The sequence below is a fragment of the Apus apus genome, chromosome 6 (genome assembly GCF_020740795.1).
Source record: "Apus apus isolate bApuApu2 chromosome 6, bApuApu2.pri.cur, whole genome shotgun sequence".
NCBI lineage: Eukaryota > Metazoa > Chordata > Aves > Apodiformes > Apodidae > Apus > Apus apus.
In genome coordinates this window covers 29,970,520-29,993,077 of record NC_067287.1, presented here as the reverse complement: position 1 = coordinate 29,993,077, position 22,558 = coordinate 29,970,520, and the positions used below count along the sequence as shown (strand labels likewise).

At 38.0% G+C, this 22,558-nt stretch overlaps 1 protein-coding gene across 3 annotated transcripts in view; it reads right to left on the bottom strand.

Moving 5' to 3' along the window:
• Window positions 1-22,558, bottom strand: part of HECW2 (HECT, C2 and WW domain containing E3 ubiquitin protein ligase 2) — a 153,741-nt gene that overhangs the window by 16,857 nt on the left and 114,326 nt on the right. For all 3 annotated transcript variants that reach the window (XM_051622827.1, XM_051622829.1, XM_051622828.1), the window contains 7 exons: window positions 17,972-18,106; window positions 14,499-14,601; window positions 13,435-13,531; window positions 10,739-10,822; window positions 7,806-7,915; window positions 3,886-4,006; window positions 1,677-1,790 (listed from right to left, as the gene is read on the bottom strand). In XM_051622827.1, coding sequence (XP_051478787.1) covers window positions 1,677-1,790; window positions 3,886-4,006; window positions 7,806-7,915; window positions 10,739-10,822; window positions 13,435-13,531; window positions 14,499-14,601; window positions 17,972-18,106 — 764 coding nt within the window. The remainder of the gene's footprint in view (window positions 1-1,676; window positions 1,791-3,885; window positions 4,007-7,805; window positions 7,916-10,738; window positions 10,823-13,434; window positions 13,532-14,498; window positions 14,602-17,971; window positions 18,107-22,558) is intronic.

The window sequence follows — 22,558 nt, the reverse complement described above, 5'->3', positions numbered from 1 at the left end:
AATTAACTTTCAGTATTCCTCCCCCTCATCATCCTCCTCTCCTCCACCCTGACCTGTCTTTCTGCACCTAGCCAAATTAATCGTTTGATGTGATACATATTCTTGCACCATCTCTGATGAAACAATATTGTTTGCACACATCCTTTCTTCATTCAAAACACTGATTTGTAAATAGAGAATTGACGTAATTTTAATTTGACTTTGCTCTTCATTAACTCATTCTCTTCCATTAAGAAGCAAGTCTTGTGGAAAGTTGGATATAATGGAAACAGGATGTGTCACCCTTATTTCCAGGTCATCCTTCATCTCACTGTACTGAGTGACGAAATGCAAAAGCCTGTTGTGTGATGACAGAGATGGATCCAGATAGACTGTCTCCTATCTCCTGTATGATTTAAAATTTTTCCCTTTCATTTTTAAATCTGAGTCGAGGATGTTGCTGTGAAAGTAAAGGCTGGTGGGGCTGTGTCAGACAGGCCTCATTCCTGCATCCCCACCCTGCTCTGTCAATATAGTGCAATCTCATCCTGCACCAGCCTTGTCATTCCAGTTCTGAGTTTCTCCTCAGACGACATGGTGATATTATTTATACGAACAAGTCCACACTTGGCTCTCAGATGTCAACATTTTTTATTTTAAGACTTCACTGAGTCCTTATTAACACTAAGCACTCCAGGGTGAACTTGAAACAAACAACACGATTTAGGTGTTTTCAAAGACAGATTAATTTTATCTAATCTTCTAAGATGTTTCAATTACAACATAACTATTTTGAAGTCTCACACGCTGCATGGCAATAATGCACACTACAGCATTCCAAGAGCTGTGTGCTGCTGTTTTTATCAAGGAAAAGATTTTAAATGTATTTAGAAATAAATAAAAAAATAATAAGAAATATTTAAATACATAATATATAAATGAAAATATTTGTGCCTAAGGCAGTAGGCTTTAAAAGCTGACAAAAGGGACACAAATCAAGAGATGAAAGAGGCAAATAATGCATTGTTCCCGTTTCACTTGCAAAGAAAATCTAACCTTATCTTGCTTTGCAATGCACATCTCGCAACCTCCAACACAGTACACTTTCATCAGACACAGACTGAGCATTCCCTGAAATGACTTTGAAATGTCAGGAATACTTGTGTGTATTTGACAACTAGCAGCAGTCTAGTTGCTTTTATTTGTGACACAGGCCCTGGTCTGGTGAGGCAGTGAGTACCTCCTGTACCACCAAGGGCTTTCAGCTCCCACTGCCTCAGACAGGAGTTGAACTGAGGATTAAGCATCTGGCCTACTCCTGAAGCACCCTCCTTCCAACAAATGGCAGCTGTCTTTTAACAAGCACTGGAAATAGAGTGGCAGAACTGACAGAAAAGAAATACTAATAACATAAAAAAGTTATTTTTTTTCTTTGCTTTCCCATCAACTGAAACACACATCAACTATTGTGAAAATTCACATGAACATATGCATTACTTCTGCAAAGGCAAGATACACTATATTTCACAATGCCTAAATACTCATCCTGAACAGCTGTATGTTCTAGGCTTATGTATATGGCATTTCCTGACTGCAATCCTTCCTCTTTTCACTCTAGACCACAAGAAGCTTGGTGAAACAGCAGCTGCAAGACACACTGAGTTTTGAGATCACATTTACTTCCCTGTTCTACTCACCCTTCTTCCCCCACAAACGTGACATAGAGTTTATTTCTTTGCAGGTCTTTTCTCGAGTAGCCCATGATCTGGTTAAACGCATCTTCCAGCAAGTGATCTCTCCTGATGATTAATCTGAAGATCAAAATAATTTTGAAACAGTAATTTATTAACATGAACCACAGCTGGAAACATCTATTTACACTGAGAGGTAACAAGGTGACTTCATAGACATACATGTTTCTGCTGGATAATTTCATCCACATCAGGCAGCTTCTGCCTGTTAGTCTACTCCCTCAAGGAGCTACTCAAGATTTCAATAAAATATCTCTCATACAAGGAAGCATAAGGGTTTTTTGTCTACCCTGGTTCTTCCTTTATGTAAAGGCTTCATTGGGAAGGGTCCTGAAGAGGGGAATTCCATTAGTCTTATTGTAAGCAAGAATACAACCTTTTATGTGAAAGTTCACCTCTTAACAAGGAAAAGATAAAACTGTGGGAAAGCCACTGAATGCTAACTCCAAAATCATACATCCCTACATGACCCATATGTGTGAAGGGACAAAAAAGTCTAGAAGGAATGGCAGTTGTTTGTCCTAAACCAGACTGAAGTATCACATGTGAAAATGTAATATACCTTCTTCAAGAAAAATTATGAAAGTGAGGAAGTATCATAAAGATCTAAATTAAGAGGTGAAAGAATCCTCCTTACTTAAAACATTTTCTCTTCTGCCAAAAACCTGTTTAATTAGTTTCCTGGAACTTAGCTTGCTTTACATTCAAATACTGCCTTATGTGTGCATTTGATCAGGCAGGCAAGCAGAAGCTGGGAGCTGTTACTGCTGACAGAGGCAGGCTGTATCTCCACACAGCCTCTCAGGAAGGCCTTGCTGGCCTCACTGCTTGTGCAGAGATCAGTCCCTGACTGTGCTGTGCCCACCTGCAGGGGACACAGAAGTAGAGAGGCCAGGAACTGGCAAGGCACCTGGGCAGTAAGAGGACCCACGCAGTAGGCAAGTTGTGCTGGAGTCCTGATTTGAAAAAAAAAAAACAAACAAAAAGGAGCAGGTCAGTGTATGCCTGGGAAAAGAACCCAGAGAAAAATTGTGTTCAAAAATCAAGCTGTTGTTCTGCTTAAAAATCCACAGTGTGAACGTAAAGAGATTAGGAAAAAAAGGTGCAAGAAAGGTAATGGATCTTACAGGCAGCATACACCATCCTTTTTTACCAGCTATTTGCCCAGTCATCCATGACAAAACTTGCATAGATTGAGCTTTAAGTGTTTATGATTTCATTAGATTACAGGCAGACAATATCCAATTCCTGCCTCTTAATACTGTCTAAATATAACTTTAATCCCATTTCAGTTGTGGAGAACTTTTAACTAGCTTACATAAACAAAGTCTGATCTCTACACAATTTCCTGCAAAATGTGAAAAGTGACTGGCTGGGGGAAATAAAAATAAAGCAAAAAAACAAAATGACAGAAAACCCAAAAAAACCCCCACCTATTCTAATAGAAGAAATGGTTAAAACAAGAGTTGTAGTGCCTTATGGTTACTATGAAAGTACCAAACTGTGGGAGTGTGACAGCTGGCACAAGACTTAGTAATTTACAAAATTCTGAAAGTACCCTGTGATGATGATCCTTAACATTACAGTACATAAGCACACAATTACCAAATAAATGAAGGAGGAAGACCTCACTTCAAGCTCTCTAGCATTCAGTGTGCCAAAGTATAAATATAAGCAGATTTTTTAGGTGATCCTCAGAATTTAGTAACATTTAATTTTATGAGTCCTCTTTATTAAAGAAGACTCAGAGCAATACAGACAGTGATGTACAAAAGATAAGCCTAATTTTTTTCAGTGGAAAAAGACATGAGAAATTAACTGTTTATCTCATAGAGATTGCTATAATGGAAGAATTCAGATGCCTTCTGTTCTGCACTCCTTTTCCCAAAGTGTTTTTTGGCACTGTATTGGTAATACTGTCTGTATGAAAACAGAGTTGGAGGAAACACAGAAAAGAAGTGCTCAGAACCTGCTGTATCCTCTGCTATGAAATGCATGTTGGCATTAAGTTTTTTATGACAAGCTTTATATTTCCCAAAGTGCATGGGTAACCGTAACATCTGCATTCCTTGTAAGGAGAAGATGCTTGTACGTGTGCAAGGCAAGGCAAGCTGCCTGAGAAACAAATCCAGTTTCATAAGATTCTTCAACATACTTCAGTTTCCCTGGGCCTTGTCCATATCCTTTAGTCTCCAACTTCCTGTAAAAGTTCCTCAGCTTGGCTTCAAAATCTCTTTTGTAAGGAGCTGGAGCTCGGGCATTGGCACGCTGAGTACCTGCAGGAAGCAATGAGCAAAGAATGAGCTGTACTGACACCAACTGATTAATGTCACATGCTCTACTGAGACTCCTTCATAGCAAAGGCATGGTATATGTTTGGCTTAGTCACCTTCATAAAAAGAGTAAAAGCTGCACATCTTCAAGTCTGCTCTGCATCCAAGACTGGTTGCTCATTCCCAATAGCTTAAGTAAAGTAAGTCTTAAAAGAGCAAATCCAGGTCAGTGCAAAAGATGGATTAAAAAACCAGCATAGTCAAATGGGAACACTTAACTTTTGTTTGTCAAGTATCCTTCACATCTAACCTTTAAAACAGCTCATGCAATACATGTTGTGCTCTGGACCAGTTTTAATATTATCAGGAAAAGCAAGGACTTGGAAAAGAAGCATAAACAGACTGTTCTTTTCTGCACCCTGTTGAATACATCAAGCTGAAGAAGGAAGACTTTTGGAAATGCCCTAGTAGAACTTTCTCCGGGGAAGTACAAGGAAGAAAAATCAGGAAAAATTGAAAGAACACCAAATTTAAGTTTGTGGAGCTTTTCACATGAGACTGCAAGAATATACACAGTGGTTATCTACGTGAATTTATTTTTGAAAAACTGTTTTAGAGGGTCAATTTCTTAAAAGCAGGGAGACACGAGGCCTGCATGTACAAGTCTAGTATAGACAAATTACGTGTTAAGTCTGATCTATTCTAAATATTGCAACCATTAGAACTTTCATTGGGCCCCTGGATAAATTACTTCAATTCATGTGGTTGCAAGACAGTGCACCAAAGAGGCAGTCAAGCCTGGCTCTTCCACATTCACCTTCTCACCACTACTGTTTATAACATTTAATTCCTCCCCTGCATGGCTACGTATACATCCCCTGCATAAAACTCAGAGGACATAAAACATTTCTCATGCTCTACAGTATACCTAAGTTGTTAACTACTTATGTGCAACTGGTGGTCATCTAACAGGCCCATAAACCACGTACATGTGAACTTCTGACTTTTACGAGACAATCAGTTCCTTATGCGAGTTTTCTTTTGGCTCCCTGTATGAAACTAAGCCAATAAAGAAAGATTCGTTGTTTCTATGGGCGAATGCATGAGAATGTAACATTTCCGGTTATAAAAGAGAACGTGTATCTGTTCAGCCTGTGGGCAGAGACCAGGGGAAAAGAGAACAGCTTGCTAAGCCACAAGGCATATGGGTCTGACAGCAAAGGCGACGAGCACATCCTGCGGAAGTGGCTGCTGGAGGAAGCTGCAGGGTTGATCCCTCTGCAGAGATCAGAGAGAGAACAAGCCAGATGAGTATTAACACTGAATGCCATTTACAGGTCTTTAAAAGACCTGTCTGACCAGAAAGATGCTTGCCACTTATTCAAGGCTGAGAATGATGTGTGGGAGGAATAGAAAGTGTCAGGGAATCCTCAGACCTCCCACAGGAACATGTAGGACCCCCTTGGAAAAAACAAATAATGGTCCCTGATTAAGCTACAGTGGTTATCCTCTTTTACTGAGAGCACCAAATCGTTCTGATGGTGCACTGCTGAATTCTCTAGAACACTTACAAAAACTTGAAGCTGTAAGCAGCATTTTAATTATTGGCCTTTTCTCCCCTACGTTGTTTATTTTGCTCTGGGTCAAAATAGGTACAAAAATGTAGTCAGCAAAAAAATGCTACAAAAGCATACTTTAGTCTTAAGCCCTGAAGGAAGTTTTTGCTGAGAGATACCACAGAACATAAAACTGGTAACACATTATTTCATGGTTCAGAAATCAGCAGTATATTATTCTGTCAGCACATGACAAGTCCTCATTGCAAATCAGATGCATATGCCAAGAAATTCCTGGGCAATTATAGTGATTACTTCCGCCTTGGGAACAAAAGATGTTAATGGAAGAGCTAAAAAATGCCAGTGATGTGATAATCACATTTCATTTTCAAAGAGGTTATATTCTAAAGCTGGCATAAAGAGTAGCTTCATGACTATTCATCTTTCCCAAATGAGAAAGTTCAACCGATTGTGACTGATCTGAACAATGGATCCTCAACACTGCACCTCGCTCAGCGCAGCACAGCCCGTTTAGCTGATGAAAAAACACATTGCCTCCTTAGAAAGGATGGACTATTTACAATTTCTCATAAAAATAAATCATTTGTACACCAACACAAACATGTACTCACAGAATGACAGGGAGATTCAATGGCCTCGCTATGGTTTTCTATGCAATACAAGAGAGATTACCATTTTAAGGAGAATGGGACTAAAAACATCATTGCTCATACTTTACTGTGTGCTACTGTTTGAAGGAAGAGATGAAAATATCACATCTTAAAGATTGAATGCATGCTGAAAAATACTTTGTTGAAGTGAAGCCATGCCCGGCATGCTTCACTGCATGCACTAGTAATGAAAAAATTACAACTCTGAAAGCCAAAATTGTTTTTATTCATAGGAGACTGCAGGGTTTGCAATCCAAAATAAGATGCATATATACAGATTTCATTCTTGCTTTCTTTTCAACAAATACTTGTATGTAAATCATATATGTATAAAAAAATACCAAGACATATGAGTATTTTACTTTGCTGCTTTGCTGGATGCTGTAAGATCATAAAGGCCTTTGGACAGTTTCTCTGAATAGGTCCTACAGAGAACCTATGTGCAGCAGCAGGAAAAGTTACCACTCCGGACATATTTACAAATGGTTTTAATCTGGTTTCTTGACAAGACAAAGCTTCTTATGATTGTCAACTCGGAAATGCCCATAAAAATTACAGCATTTTTTTCTAATAAAATTTTATTACTGTCTCCAACTATCTGGAGTTGCCTACAACCCAAACGTTCCCCATTTATCTATACTGTTCTTAAGTTTGTTGAAATCCCCTCGAGCCACTTCCTATTTACTGCACTAGTTTTTTTTTACTCACCTATTATCTTCTTGAGAAAACTAAGAACAGGGACATCTATACGCTTCAAATTGCTGTACTTAGCCTTCAGAGGTCAAATGGAACTTGTCATATTTGAAATAACTTAGTTCTGATCCACAACATAGTTAGTATGTGAAATATGAACTTCATTCCATTCTGACGCCTATTTCCAGACAGCTACAATATGCTATCTTTTGAACTCATGTTAAGGGACAACAATCGGGCTTTACTGATTGCTCCACAGCATCAAGATCCTGGCATGAGCAGTCACTTAGTTGTTTCACATCAGTGAAAAACAAGTTTGCATGTTTTACAAGTCAGAACAAAATCACAATCTCTTTTCTACCAGCAAAACATCTTGTGAGCCCAAGGCAAAGGTTCAAGTTTGACAGTCAAATGCAATCTCATTGGCTGACTTTGCTCTAAAATAGGACTAACTCTGTTATTCCTGGAGCAACAGAATTTGCATCTGTAGAAAGGTGGAAAGTCATTATATGCAGCATAATGTAAACTAAACTTGCTTTACCACAGTATCTTACAGATACCATCATAATGCAAGTCTCACAGTGACAAGGTCACTGACCACTCTGAAGGTGCTTCAGCTCATGTAACTTTACCAATCCAAAAGTTGGGAACTGCAAAGGGGAATAAGTTATTGTTTCTGAAGAGTAAGTTCTTGACTTTAGTCTGCTGTGAATTTCAATTTCTAAAGGAAACAAAAAACTTACTTTTCTATTGGTTTTGTTCTGTGACTTCTGGGAAGGCAGCAGGAGTGCAACAGGGACTTTACTGATCTGGAACTGGTCCTTACCAAGTAAGAGAAATGGTTTTTATGGCCCCTGCAGAAGCTGTGCCCGAGCACCTTACCTGGAGAGTTCTGAGGTGAAGACACTGGTGAGCCTCTTGGGGACTGGCAATAACTAGGATGAAGTAAGGCATGTGGTGGCACGTATGACATTATCTCCTCCTCAAACAAGCTGGTAAAAAAGAGAAAATAACACCTTTATTTGGATGAAAGGCATTTTTCTCTTTATAGGAATAAATCTCTAGACTGTTTTCTTTCTACTATGGACTCTGAACAGTGCTACAAAATATTTTGCCATTCCCTCCATCAGACCTTGAAAGCTACTAGACAACAGTAATTACTGTTCTTGTGGGATAACACTATAGATTTTGCCCTTTTTTTTTTTTTTTTAACATGTGTTCTCACTACACAGGGGTCAATAACCTTAGTTATACTTTCCTGGAAAAAGATCTGCAATACTGCATTAGCAACAGAGACAAACCGGATTAAGAATCACATCTGAACTTGTTGAATGTGACCTTGTTGGCATAACAAGTTATTTCCTTATTTTATCCCTAATACTAACAATGTTGCTGAAATGGGTATCACATCTAGTCTGCTCAGGTCAAGTTATTTCATGCCTCATCTATTATTGCTACACAAGACAAAAGTAATAAACACTACACAGCCTGATCAATGCATCTGTGTACACAGAATCTGTATAGACATTAAAATTTGAGTTACCAAAATTGACACAAGCATATCCTAAAAGACAGAGTATCTACTATCCCAATAGGTCCGATACCAAAGCCTGTGTTCAATGTTAAACACAACACAGATAATAGACTGTTCAGATAATATGTAGAATTTATTTTCAAAATTTGAGCTACAGAAAGATTCATAAGCCAATCTTTTGCTGTAGACCTCTACCAATGAAAGCCATGTTCCTATAGAAGATGTTTCTTACTAAGCTTTTTCACTGAAGAAATACATAGAATTTCCTGCATGAAGGGTTGGGCTTTTTTGGAAGTGGAATTTTCTTACAGGTCTTTTTACAATCATGACCGTGTCTTGTAACATTTTGTTAAAGTAACATTTTGAGGCTGAAAATGTGATAAAACATAAATCACTCTTGGATTAAATTAAGAGTTGAGATAATAATTTGTGTTGTATACCAAAAAACATATTTGGAAAGAGAAACGGAAAAATATTTTCTTCTTAAAACCTGAAGCATAATATAATGCCATTCTTAAAGTATTTTTAAAAATGTGATGCACTGTACCTCCTTCAGGTCCAAATCACGTAGGGATTTGTTTGTTTGGTTTTAGTTACCTGCAACTTTAGATTTACTGAAGCATGTGAAAAAGTCTACTATGCGCCCAAGCCATAAAAATATCAGACTAGGGATTTCACCCAGTTATTACTAGATCTCAAGAATACTTCACAGGACAATTACATCATTCACCCCCAAATGAAGAAACAGAAGCATGGAAATGGGTACAATCTTCCCAAGGTCATCCAACCAGACAAGCTAAACAAAAACCCCAGGTGTCCTGAGCCCCAGGAAGATTGTGGTTAAAGTGCAGATCACGTTCAGAGTGCCATTTTTTCAGGGTTTCATCGAGACAGGTCATGATGACACCCTCCTAGAAGATTCTGTTAACAGTAAAAATCCACAAAGACTAACAACAGAAAAGAGAAATTTCATCATCTCAGCACACCTCTATTTTAACTTAACTCAGCTTTGATTTTACACTAGTATTTACTCACAATAAGGTCACAATAACTTGGTCCAATCTTTAAGTAAAACAATCAAAATTTTAAGAAACTAATGGATGTGTAGATAACTTTTTAACAATATTATTTCATCAGTGCAATGGTACTATTAGATAATTAATAAAATGGAAAGAAAATCCTCAAGCAATGCTTTTCAGGTAAATATTTTTTTGGGGAAAAAGTAGATTAAGAGAAATAAAATCTGAAAAATATTATAAAGTTATTCTAGGGAGGCACTGACTACTTATTAAAAATTAGTATTACTGATGATCTCTTTTCTACCAAAAAAAAAAAGATTGGCAACAACAATTTTTATTTGCTTTATTTCCACACTAAGAATTATTTGCAATCTTTGCTATTAACAGAACACTGGGGGGGAACAAAATCCAGTCAAAGAGCCAAGATAAAATCATTACTGCAATCTTTACTTAAAAACAAATGGCTGAAGCTTGATTTCTCTGTATAAAACCTGTGTCATCTCCATATGTTATATATCAAAACAAAAATCTTCAAAGTTTTTTTAAGAAACAATATTCTTATTTTTAAAAAGCTTCAGCATGACTTTAAAATGAGATTTTCTTAATAGCTGTAATTAATTCAGAGATTTAGCAACCAGAAAGGATTATCATTATGCAACCTGACCTCAAAGTAATGCCAATCCTATTTTGCTGGATTCCATTTTAAATGTACTCATTAATTTCTTGATGCTCTTTTGCAATGCACAGGAATACAACATGAAAACAACAAGAGTTTAATTCTAGAAAAAAATCTGCCTGATTTTTTGAGTTAGTTGCTTAAATGAAAAATACTGAAGAAGCAGCTTGTCATTTCTTGAATTCTGTATTTCCTTTAATGAAGGGGACAATGCTTGACAGCATAGTGAAGAGGCAGCGAGACATTAAGTAATAATCTCAAGTATGAACATTCACAAATACAGATGTCCCAAGCGCCAGAACTAAACAGAGGCACTCTTGATCCAGAAGACAGCACATTCCTGTAAAGAGGTCTAGACTGTACCACCTATCTGTGTCAGAGCTGAAAGCAACAGGACAAAAAAAAGGTGGTATGGGCAAATCCATATAAATCACAAGCACAGAACTCTTGGCATTCACCTTTCATCAGACAGAATAACACATTCCATCACTCCTATGAAAAAATGTGACCTCCAACTCCCATCTAGAAATTGAACATGATAAAAATAAAAAAATGTGATCCATGCATCAAAAGCAGCTGTGCCTACCTGAGTAACATAACAAGGTCTGCATCACTGGATAAACGCACCAACCCAGGAGTTCCCTCTGTCCGGATGAACTGGATCTTCTCCCTGTATAAGCAAAAAAAAAAAAAAAGACTTTGGAAATATCTTTTGCAAATAAGGTACCAATGTACACCTCAGCAACCAGAAAAGTACAAGATATATCCTAAAACCTCTGCCTTATCCTTCTCTATTTCAGAAACCATTTTCTTTCCTGCCACACCATGTGCGTATCAGCAGCAAAATATTACAACCAAAAAGCTAGTATGTTCTGAGGAATCTGTTGCCCTCCTCTCTTCAATGCGCAGGCTGCTACAGGTAATACAGCCATCCAACCAGAAGAAATAAATAAATCAATGATTCAAATTCACACTAACTGTGGCCCTGAATTAGAAGGCCGAGTCATGTGGGAGGACATCATTATTCTAAAAGTGAACTGTTTAAAGAAGTACTTTTTTGAACCTCTGTACAAATAAAAGGCACACATTACAATGCACACTTGTGATTTTAAAAGAGGGGCTTTTGTAACCCACTGCTATATTTTAATAGATCCTCAACTCCTTATCACAACTCTTTATTCTTTTTAGGAATGAAAAATTATTTTAGAAAGAAAATGAGATGTTTTCAAGTTACCTCTGTCCTCTTCTACTGGCCAAGTACTGATTTTCCTCCTCACCTATGTAATAACTGTAATAATCACAGTCATAATATTTAATAATAATTCTACTTCAATTGCACTGAAATAAATAAATTGCAGAAAGTTGTATTAATCACTACATTAAAAAAGAAAAAGACATGAAGAATTCATAGTGTGGGATTTCACTGAGGTCTTAATTGATCAAGTGTTACATAAATGTCATTGCAATTGCTTAGTCTCCCAATGTGTCACATAGACATGGATTCCAGTAACTTGCTAAATCAGGGCCATAAAGGACTAATCGCAGGAAGGAAGGAAAAATGCAAGTAGGATCCTTATAAAAACATAAAAAATGTTACTGAAGCATCAGTCCTAGAAGAATACAGGAGAGGTATAATGACAGAGACTTTACCTTAATCAAGGTAACTTCAAAGACTAAGACTAGAATAGAATAATTTGGCTTTAACAGAATGGCTTTTCTGACCAATCTTGTTTAATGTAAAATAAAACCATGTTCATTAAAACCCTCAATCATTCTGCTAAAGCAAGTAAGCACTGAAAAGGATATATATAGTCAACTAAAAGAGGGATTACAAAAAACACTATTTTATCCTTTGATATTCACTTTTCATCTGAAAATCATCTTTCCTTGAGAAGGCCTCAAGGAAGGCCTTGTGCCAAATTAGAATTCTGTAATCAGGAAACCAGGTTCTACAAGAAGCAGAATCTGACAATACCTCTAAGTCTTTTGAACAGTCTGAACTCTAAATTACCAAAAAACCCATAAAACACACAAAGTAAATTACACTCTGATTGCTATCAGAGTTAAGGAAGCCAAGCACCCTGGGGAAAGGAAAACTACTACAGAAATTGTTTGTATGCTATTTTCCAACAGATTTGTTTGCTCACATTTCAAACCAAACCTGGTGGTACAAACTTGCCTTTAATGATATGGCTGCAACTTAGGAACTGTTTTGACAGGCTGGGAACTGTAGATTTTTATTTTCCTCCTTTTCTGTGTATTTTCTAGAGAATGTGTATTCTGCTAGAACGTCATTTCAGGTTTGTCAGACAGGATTTATTTAAAGAATAAAACAAATCTTGTTAGAACATGAGACTTTGGGAAACTGCAAAACAGGGCAGCTTGTTGAATTCTGGGAACTTGCAGGACATGTAAGAAAAGGGATCAATAAGTAACCCTATGAGAACAGAAGAAAAAAAAGGAAATCAGTTCTGGCTGTTATGCCAGCCAGTGTGGGTAGGCACTGGCAGCTTTGCACAGGACAGACCGCAACCCTCAAACCAGCTTTTTTTAAATTTACTGCCCAAGGAAGAACAGATAACAGACATTTAAGTCGTAGTCACCAATATCTAAGTTGTTATTTTACCTTTTACACCCAACTACATAAACCAAAGTGACTTTGTGCAGGATACACTTTAAGAGGGATCTTTTTGCTTTCTGAATTTCACATTTTATCATTCCTAGCCTAAGCATACAAGTGACTTTTAACTATATAAAAATCAAAGATCATTCTTCATCAGAACTTGCTGAACTACACAAAAACCTGCATATACCCATTTTTAAAATTTTGGTGAAATACTAAAAATTGTGATTCCTTTAAGATTACATCCAAGGTCTTTAGCTCAGAACAGTCTTTCTGTAAACAGGCACTGAGAATATAAAGACAAAACCAAATGCCTTTCTGCCTCATGCTCCCAGCTGTACACATACTCAGATTAATGGACACATTTGCTGTGCCATCCAGCTGTCTTGGCACATTTTGAAGACATTAGCAAAACTCTTATGCCAATTGTTCCAAACATTTTACTTTAGGTACCTTTATTTGGTAATAAGACATGACCCCTGTTCTCCTAAACCTTAATTTCAGGGAGTTACAGAGACATACAATAAAGAATGAATATATTTTAATAGGCCAAAAGTCTACCATCTGTTATGTTCTGCTGCTAATTTTAATGAAAGAAAGTAATTCGAGTTAGCAATTTGTATTGAAATAAGAACAGCAGTATTAAATAGTTTTATTACCTGAGTGAATGATTCCTGGTAAGATCTGGTTGACGCTCTTGTAGAATTTCAAATATATTGGGCTGCCGCAAAAATGCAACAATCTTGTCATTGTAAGCTGAAAAGATCAACAGAGATATGCTGAAACTAGGAGATACTAAAAGACAGGATTGCATTCCTTCTGAGTTTGGAACAATAATAACAGCAGACTTTACTTCTCAGTTTTGAGTTTAGCAATATTGTGCTAATGTTTTTTCAACGTCAAGCTACCAATTCTACTGTCATTTAGGGGACATGCTTCTCGATCATGAACCAAATCTGACTGTGACACGACCTTCCCACTGTTAACAGTTTTAATTTTGTTAGCAATTTCTACTACATTTTATAACTCACGCTCTTGGCTAATGATTATCTAGAATATTCATTGCTAGAATAAAATTGCATGGATCTTGGTTTTCACAGCAGTGAAATATATTCTCAAATATTAGTCATTGGAAACACCCATATCAAAGCCTCACTAATTGCTGAGCCTGCAGTGTGTACACACCATGTCCATGGCAAGGGGAAGGATTTAAATTAGTGGAGATTTTCAAGTAAACATGTCACAGTACAAAGAGCCAGTTATAGTCAATCGGATTTATTTAGCACAATGTGACAGCTGTTAGACTGAATAAGCTAAATTCTGTTCTTGGTGGCACAGAAGTCAGTAACTTTGTGTGCATGTAACTGAGAAGTTAAGCTAATGACTAATTCCAAGCTGATTAACACTTCCTGGAATCGTGCCAAAAGAGATGCCCAGAAGTTGGACAAAAATCACTGGGAATACATGAAATCCAATTAGGGCACAACTTGTCTCACTGGTTTCAACTCTTTCTGTCACCACTTAGAGAAAGTGAGCTAGGAAGGCAGAAGTTTTACACTGAATGTTTGGTTTACACAGACACTTCACAGTATTATTCCTGCAGGTTGCAACTGATTAACTGGGAAATGCTGATGGATAGAACTGCTACCCACCCCAGCCTCATGGAAAACTCAGCAGTGCACCCTGTCATGAAGAACTTCTCTGGAAAGAAATGCTGACATACCCACTGGAACCATGTCCTGGTATTGAGCTCTGCTGACTGTATTGAAGGTGCTGGATGGCCTTGGCAAAACTGGGGGTCCTGAGTGACGTGAGTCTTCTCCGACCTGAAAATGTGCAAGTAACTACAATGTGTCTCTATGCCAGCCTATCAACTCAGGTACATAAAAGTGACAACTTACATGGCTTAAAAGTAAGCATGTGCATAAATGCTTTGCTTGCTCACTACCCCAGTAACCACTGCAGCAGGAATCAGCTGTGTTGTACGACAGTTAAAACATTTTTTAGTATACTGTGCCTATTAATATGATGAATCAAAACTGATTCAAAGTTTATGGTATTTTTAAGTAATAGTGTCATTCTGAAAGGGACTACAAAAATTCAAAGTGTGATTTCTTCAGAGGGTCTTTAGTACTTCATGGACATCATCCATATCAAAGGTTCTCAAAGTCAAATTCTGTTTCTTCATTAGCATCTCTGTTACCTCTATGCATGAATAGAGTTTATCTAAATTTGAACTTGAAACAGGTTTGTGGCTGAAGCAGGAGGATAGAGAAACAAGTTCACATTCAGGCAAGGCAAATTAGTTCAAAACTGCTTCCTACAACCATTCAGTAAAACTGATCTTATCTTTTTATTTACCTTCTTGGATTAAAAAATGTTGTATATCAACATTTAGGCTAGAATCACAATGTACAGTTTTTCCTGGCAGTATCTGTGATGTCAGGGCAACTTCTGCAGTTTTCTGTGTACTGAGGATTCAGTCATTCTACAGTGCCAGTATTTTGTATTTTATTATATAAAACATTTTGTTCCACCTCTTTTTAATCCTCCTGGACCTTGACATTTACTTCTCAGTTCCTCTGCCTACACATAACGGTTATCAAGCTTCAAAGATCCCTAAAACATTTATCTGCAAAAAGTCAAATAATTATAAAAATTGTTTTTAAATCCAGTCTCTGAAAATATGAAGATGCAGAAGTCCTGAGACATCTCCTGAGATCTCTGTGCTCTCTGAGAATATTCTCTCGGATAAATGAAGAATTATTTCCTGTAGGCACTGTGCTGGAAAAGGAATGCCATTATTATTAACTCCAGCTTCATGCTGCAGTTCAGCACCAGCTAAGAAGGCATTCCTTACACTGGTTAATGTTTGTTTTAGAACATTTCCCTGTAAAAACTGGGTCAGTGCCTTCAAAACATCAAAGTTCGTGGTAAGGCAAATCCAAATAAAGTATTTAAAGCATTTTTTTCATTAAGTATTCATCTTTTGCAGTAAGGTACAGTTGCTTGATCATTTTAAAACAGCACAAAGAGCTGCAGATATGCAATACTTCAGTCATAAGCAGAGAAGGAAAAGTGTTGTTCAGATTCCTACATATGCATATAAATTAACATCATTATAGCATCAATCCCAGAATGAGAATACTGTATTCCTGCCTGGAATTATACTTCTTCTCAATGAAAGTTACAATTGTAACAATATTAAGGAAGTACTTCTAAAATTATATGTAGAAATATGGCTTAAGGAATTTGATTATCTAGATGGAGTGGGAAATTTTGGCAGGTAATGAGCACAGTGTATATGCAATATATATGACAAGTTCCTGTAGGATAAACTACACACTTTTTTCTGTATTGACAACTTCAGCAGTGTTGTCCTGAAAGCAGGACCCGTTACCTGGTGTGCAAAGAGCCAATCCACACACAGAGTCCAGACACTTGCTTTAATATCCAGGTCTGCACAGAAAAGGGAGCAGGATGGTGCTCCACAAAGCAAGCTTGGTTTCCCAAAATGTAAGTGCTACTTTTATAGCCAGAAAGGTGAGAAATAACTTTATCTCTAACATTATTCTATCACTGGCACTCACAATTGGTCACCATTCCCTCACTTCCATTTAAAGGGGCAATGTTCAAAAATGTCTCTATGCCTGCTCAAAGAGTAAGGGGTTTGTTGTTAGCAGGGTTCCCTCTAGCTTGTGAATATGAATTTTAGTATGCTAATGGATCATTAATGTATTAATACAGTGATTTCAATTACTCAGTATTCTTTTTCCCCAGTGCTTAAGGCTGTAACCAAGGTAAGTTTTGGGGAGTACTGCTTTCCATCCCTTTCACCTGTCTAGCAGGTGTCTTGAAAGCCTGTCTCAAGGCCAGGCTGTTGACTACCTGGGGCATGTTTTTCTCTAATTGGAATCTGGATTTATCTAATTCTTACTGTTTCACTGTTTTTATTCTGCATGTCCCTTATGTTCTCTTTAAGTGATTCTTTTCCCAAATGTGATTTTCCCCCCAAAATTTTGCTTATTTCAATTAATAAGTTAACATCAGCAGTACAGTTGACCTGAATCTCTCTGCAGAGCTTCTGCACACTGTTTCAAGAAAGATAAGTGCATTTGTGGTAAAGTTGAGAAAAAATATTTCTGCTCTGTTCTAAATCAGTCATAACATAACATAACCTGCTTTACCCTATCAAAGATCTAAACAGCTATAAAAAGACACTTCTATCTTCCCTGCTTGCTGTAAGACATCACTGCCTACATCACGACAGAAAATGCTATTTTAAACCATTTGTAAAGTATGGCTTGCACTGGGGGTGGGGAGTGGAAAGTATTGTGGGTGACTGCTCACACAGGATATGACCAGATGCAGAGCCAGTGTAGAGCTCTCACTTGCTGCAGCTCAGCAGAAGCCCTGTTTATAGAAGTGGCAGAGAAGATTCATGCCTGCTCTGAAACAGCCCTCTGGCAGCACTTCATCAGACACAAGACTGAGCTATAAAAAGGGTAAATCAGTGCATTTCTCTTGACATTCTAAATTGTAGTATCTTTAATTCCTGGCATGGAATACTCCTTCTCCGAAAGGACAGCACACAGCCAACAGTATGGAAATTAAATGAAGTCTAAGTCATTGTACATACACTTGTTCACAAGTAAAAAGAAATTACAACAACATGGAGGCTGTTGGTGAAAATGGTCCACAGTGAGGTACCAACAAAACAGTGTTTTCCATGTATTTCTGTTTAGAAAGCAGAGATGCAAGCAACAGTCTGACAAGCCTCTAAGATTTTCTTTATACTCATTTGGGAAAGTTGCACATCTAGAGATGCACTTCCCCCCCAGCCTTCTTATTTTCAGAGTTCCATCAACATATTTGGCTGATACCATGCTTGACAATAATAAATACTGTGACAGTGAAAGACAGAATACAGATACTGGTAATCTGTAATCAGGTGCTCCCCTGTGGTTAAAAGGGGTTACTGCAAATTAAGAGAAGCTCAAGTCTGCTGTTTTTCCTCTGAAATCACACTTTTCAAAAGCAACAGAGGCTAGCAAACAATAAATATTCATGGATGAGTACTGTATGGTTACTGAGGAATCATGCTCCTCATAACACAAAGCTGTGAACAGAATGATACAAAGGGGATGATCCTAACAACCTGCTGATTCCCAAAGAGAAGGGGCAGATCCAACGTACCTCTCCAGCGCTGTGGCTGCGCTGCCTCGTCAGGTGCTGCCGATGGACTAGAGCACTGGTGGGTCTGCTGCTCTGCAGGGGGAGCCGGGGGTCAATGAACGTGGTCGTGCGGGAGTTGTGGTCAACAAAGAAAGCCTAGAGGAGGAGCAAGACAGAAGATTTTTTTAAGCCAGTACTTTTCTTCTAATATGTCCAAGGTGAAGGCCTGTTCAGGATCTAGGTTTCATTCACTGATGCGATGCTTTGGAAAACTTTCCTCACATTACCGGAGCTCGCATTTCCCTTTGGCAGAAGAGGGATAACAGTTTTCCATCTCACTGGAGAGATGAATTCTTTAATGCCTCACTTCATGTCTATAAAGCCCTTTGAAATTCCCATCTGACAAGCATCAGAAGTAGAAAGCTTTATCATGATATTTGAGAAGACCTAAATGTTTTTATAAAGTAATCTTGGTGTATTCTCCCTTTCATTTCCTTATAAGCATCTAAAAAGATGCCATTAAGTGGCAAAACCATTCCCTTTTCTGAACTAATTACCAAGTAATTATGGACACAATTGGGTGTGTATTTATGTAAAGTGTAAGACTGCATCCTGTGATGACCTATGATTACAGGCCAACAGGCATTTTTGCCACTGTCCTGATACAACTATTCTAAGTTTGCTAACCTTTTAAAATTAAACAATAAACCAAAACAACAACAAAAAAACAAACAAAAGGAAAGATCTGTCAGAGAGACAGAGATGATAGTAACAAAAACATTTCAACCAGGCAACGGGTGACAGCTCACACGAAGTGGTGGGTCAGCCATTTGCTAAAAAAAAAGGTCACAGGAGCACATATCCTGGAGAACTAAAACCTTCTACAATTCTGTCTAATTTGAACAAAAAAGATTTCTAAGCCCTGAAATTTAAACTTTTTCCAAGGCCAGAAATTTAAACCTTTCCCTGTGTCAGCATTGCACTTGGAAACCAGCACAGTTCTATTTCAAGACACTTGTTTTTTTTCAGTTGCAATGCTGGAAACATGTGGAAGTGACAAAAAAAGATCCTGTTTTTGAGCAGGAGAGTTACAGGAAAGTGACATCTGGTTTGAGAAATCAAGGAATCTGGAGCAGCAGAGAGATGGTTGGGGACTGCGGGAGCCATTTCTGTGTTTTGATACCAGTGAGGTACTTTGACCCAAGTTTCATAAACAATTCAGTCCTGCAGTGTCAGCAAAAGAAACATTCTCATCTTCCCCCATCCTGACCACTGGTTGCACCCCTCACATGCCCCTCCTGCCTTGTGCTGGCACAAGTGTTTGTGTAGCCACACAGTGAAACCAGTTAGGGAGCTGGTCCAGGCTAAAATTATTTTTTGTCCCTTTCCCTGATGGCTCCTCTAACCTCAGTCAGCCCACCAGGGATGAGAGGAGAGCAGAACTGGCTCTGGGCAGCAATGCCAGCTGATAGTATTCATTAAATCATTGTTCCAAACTGCTTGGTATAGCCAGACCCAAGAAAATGCAATTCTTCTGACTGCTGTGAAGGCAGGTAGACAAACCAGTGTGTCATACTATACAGTAACTAAATACCATTGTGGATTTTGGTGGGAAAAAATGTTCAAACTTCCATTTCCCAAGGCAGAAGTGTAAGGAGGGACACCAAAGTTACAAAATCTTACAAATACTCCAGAAGAGGGAGCAAGCCTCCTACAGCCGTAAGAGCAATCACCTGTACCTGTAACCTGTGCTACCAGCAAGGAATCGCAGTACCTGAACAGTAAGGAAGAACTCTGGTTTGATCATCTGATATAGTTACAGATAAACAAGTGAAACTGACTGATCCTAAGTTCAAAAATTATACTGTGTACTCAACCAATGCAATTTTAATTGCAATGTTTGAGCCTAATGCAGGACTTATTCACCTTGACAAATGATGTCACCTGCAGCACAAACATTCAGATTAGAGAACATGAAACCAGTGGGAAAGCAGAATGAAAGGCATTCTGAGATTTCAGTTTGGGGCCTGGAAAATGACTGGAAGAGGCTGCTGAACATATCCACGCTTCCTGAAAATCTTGCTCCTAATGGCTTAGTTTATTTCATTTATTAGCCAGTGGTTGCTACAGAATTCTTTTTAATGTTTCTGCAGCTACTACTTTATCTAGGCTGGTCTGTGTGTATTTATAAGATGAGAACCACTTTCATGAAAGCAAAGGCTGACTTAAGCCAACACTATGCTGTAAAATCACTTAGATAAAAAGGTATGATTCAATACAGGAGAAAGTACTAGCTAGGGTTGTGCTACACAGCTCTTTTGCGTTAATGCAGCAGCCTAATAGTGCATGTAATGCTCTTTAGCAATACATTTAAATAAACTCAGTTTGAACGTTAAGTTGAAGACAATATCGTCTTATTAAATATGAATGCTTGTAGGCCAGCTAGCAGCAGCCTACTTCAAAATAAAGGATAAATTACTACTTTGAAGCTTTGGTGAAGAAAATAATTGGAATTTCAATGCTTTGGGCTAATCTGGACATTGGCACACAGCTCAAAATACAGTGTAGCTCAGAGTCTCCTTTCAAGAAAGTCCCTCTCATAACTCCTGTCTAGCTATAATCCATAAACCTATGATGCTTGAAGAGACTTACATAAGATGGGTAGTGCCAAAACTACATTTAGCTCAAACACAGATAGCTGCCCCAGTTGTCTTTCTAATTAAAGGCTATGAAGCTTGCTAAAATGCCTTTTCCTCCTACTGAAGACCTCAGTAATCAATTACAATGGATTCTTTCATTGTAGAAGGAAAAAACAAAAAATTAATGTCCTACAATAACTTGCTACATATCTGCACAACTTGTAGAGGTCTAATTTAAAAGTAGATACATTTGCATCTGGCTTTAAAATATGAACACATGCTTACAAATATTTAATAAATGCACATAGGTGCTTATCTGTTTATACATGTGTGTGGGCACATGTTGCAGCAATGCAGAATTTCACAGTTATTAGACTGAGTTCAGCTCAGGGATATATCTAGTCTATATGATGCTTCCTGTTTCCACCTTTTTCAGTGGTCTTCTGCCTCCCTGTGGTCTGATGAAGGTTCACCTGTAATGCCAACCAGAAACAACATCCTAGTTATGCTAGACCTTTTAGGGACAACTGCATGCCAGATGGATTTTATCTTCTGCAGGGGATACATAGAGGAGTCAAAGAGGACTGGGCAACTGGGCTTTGTGGTGCAGCTTTGAAGGGAGTTCAGAGGTAGGCAGTCCCCAGCTGACCTTGGAAGAGAGCCTGCAAAGAGGACAAGCAACTAAGACTGCACTGACCTTGGGGAGTAAAAACTCTACTACTCAGCACTGTATAAGGGTCAAAACGATCACTGTGCCTTGTGAGCAAGGGCATGGAGTCTCTTACTATATGTACTTGGAAAAATAAAGGAAAATCTTCTCAGCAGCAAAGAGTAGGCAAGAAAAGGAAATATAACTATATATTGTGGTATGGGTAATTTCTACTTGCTTCTCTTAAGCTTTAAGCTTTAATAAAGGCAGGCCCAGTTTCACTTTGGTCTCATCTAGCACTGTGTGCTGGCCATCACCTCTCTCAAGAGCTTAGCAGGATTTTCTACGGGCCACAAGTGCTGCTTGTGAGAGAGGCAATCCACCATAACAAAAATGAACAATGATGAGCCTAATTCAAAGTGAAGAAATCCCATTGGGGATTTATTCAGCGCTTCCTCTTGTTGATTAATGTTGCGGTAGCATCACTGTTACCAAATGCCTCACCAGAAATCCAAAGGCCTGATTCTCTCCCTGGAGTGCCTATTAAGTCATTTGAAAATTGCTGTATTTGTCAGCAGAAGGCTGCCCTCTGAAGAACAGAAAAAGAATTACTTAAAATTGAAGAGTAAGGGAGGAAAAGGTTCGTATAATTGCACATTTGTAATTAGGCTTCCAATGAAAAAACACACTGCTTTCCAGAGTTAATAAATCCAACAAGAAAACAACCCTTAAGCACTTTTTCTATCCTTCAGGTTTAGAATCTGCCTGTAATTTTTTCAAGCATCAACATCATTAATTATATGGACACTCACAATTCACTGCACCAAGACTGAGAAGCTTAATATGCTTGTAGTCCTAATTAGGACTTCTCACATGAACTGACAGCCTTATCGCTTCCTCACATGCTAATTACAGTCTATTTTTAACTTTCCTATCTTCTGCAAAAAAAATTATACTAAAGACAGTGAGGATACACTAGTTTAAAGTTACATTAAAATTACATTACTACTATAAAAATGTCTGTTCTTTGATTTTAAAATATTCTCTTAGAACTTGAAAAGTGATAAGTTTTAAGAGGCAGGAAGACTTGCAATTACTCAAGATTCCTATAAATGAAACTTGTTGCACACCATTTCTTTCCTGTTAACCAATACATAACCAATAGAGTGATCATCCCCAGAGCTACCCCAGTGTTAAGTGAATCCATTTTACCTCAGAAATTGATGAACACTGGACCTACTTAGCATTTGGGTAGAGGACTAACCTAGGAAAATGGTTAGCTACTTAATAAGAAAAGTGCAAACAACGCACACTAAAGAA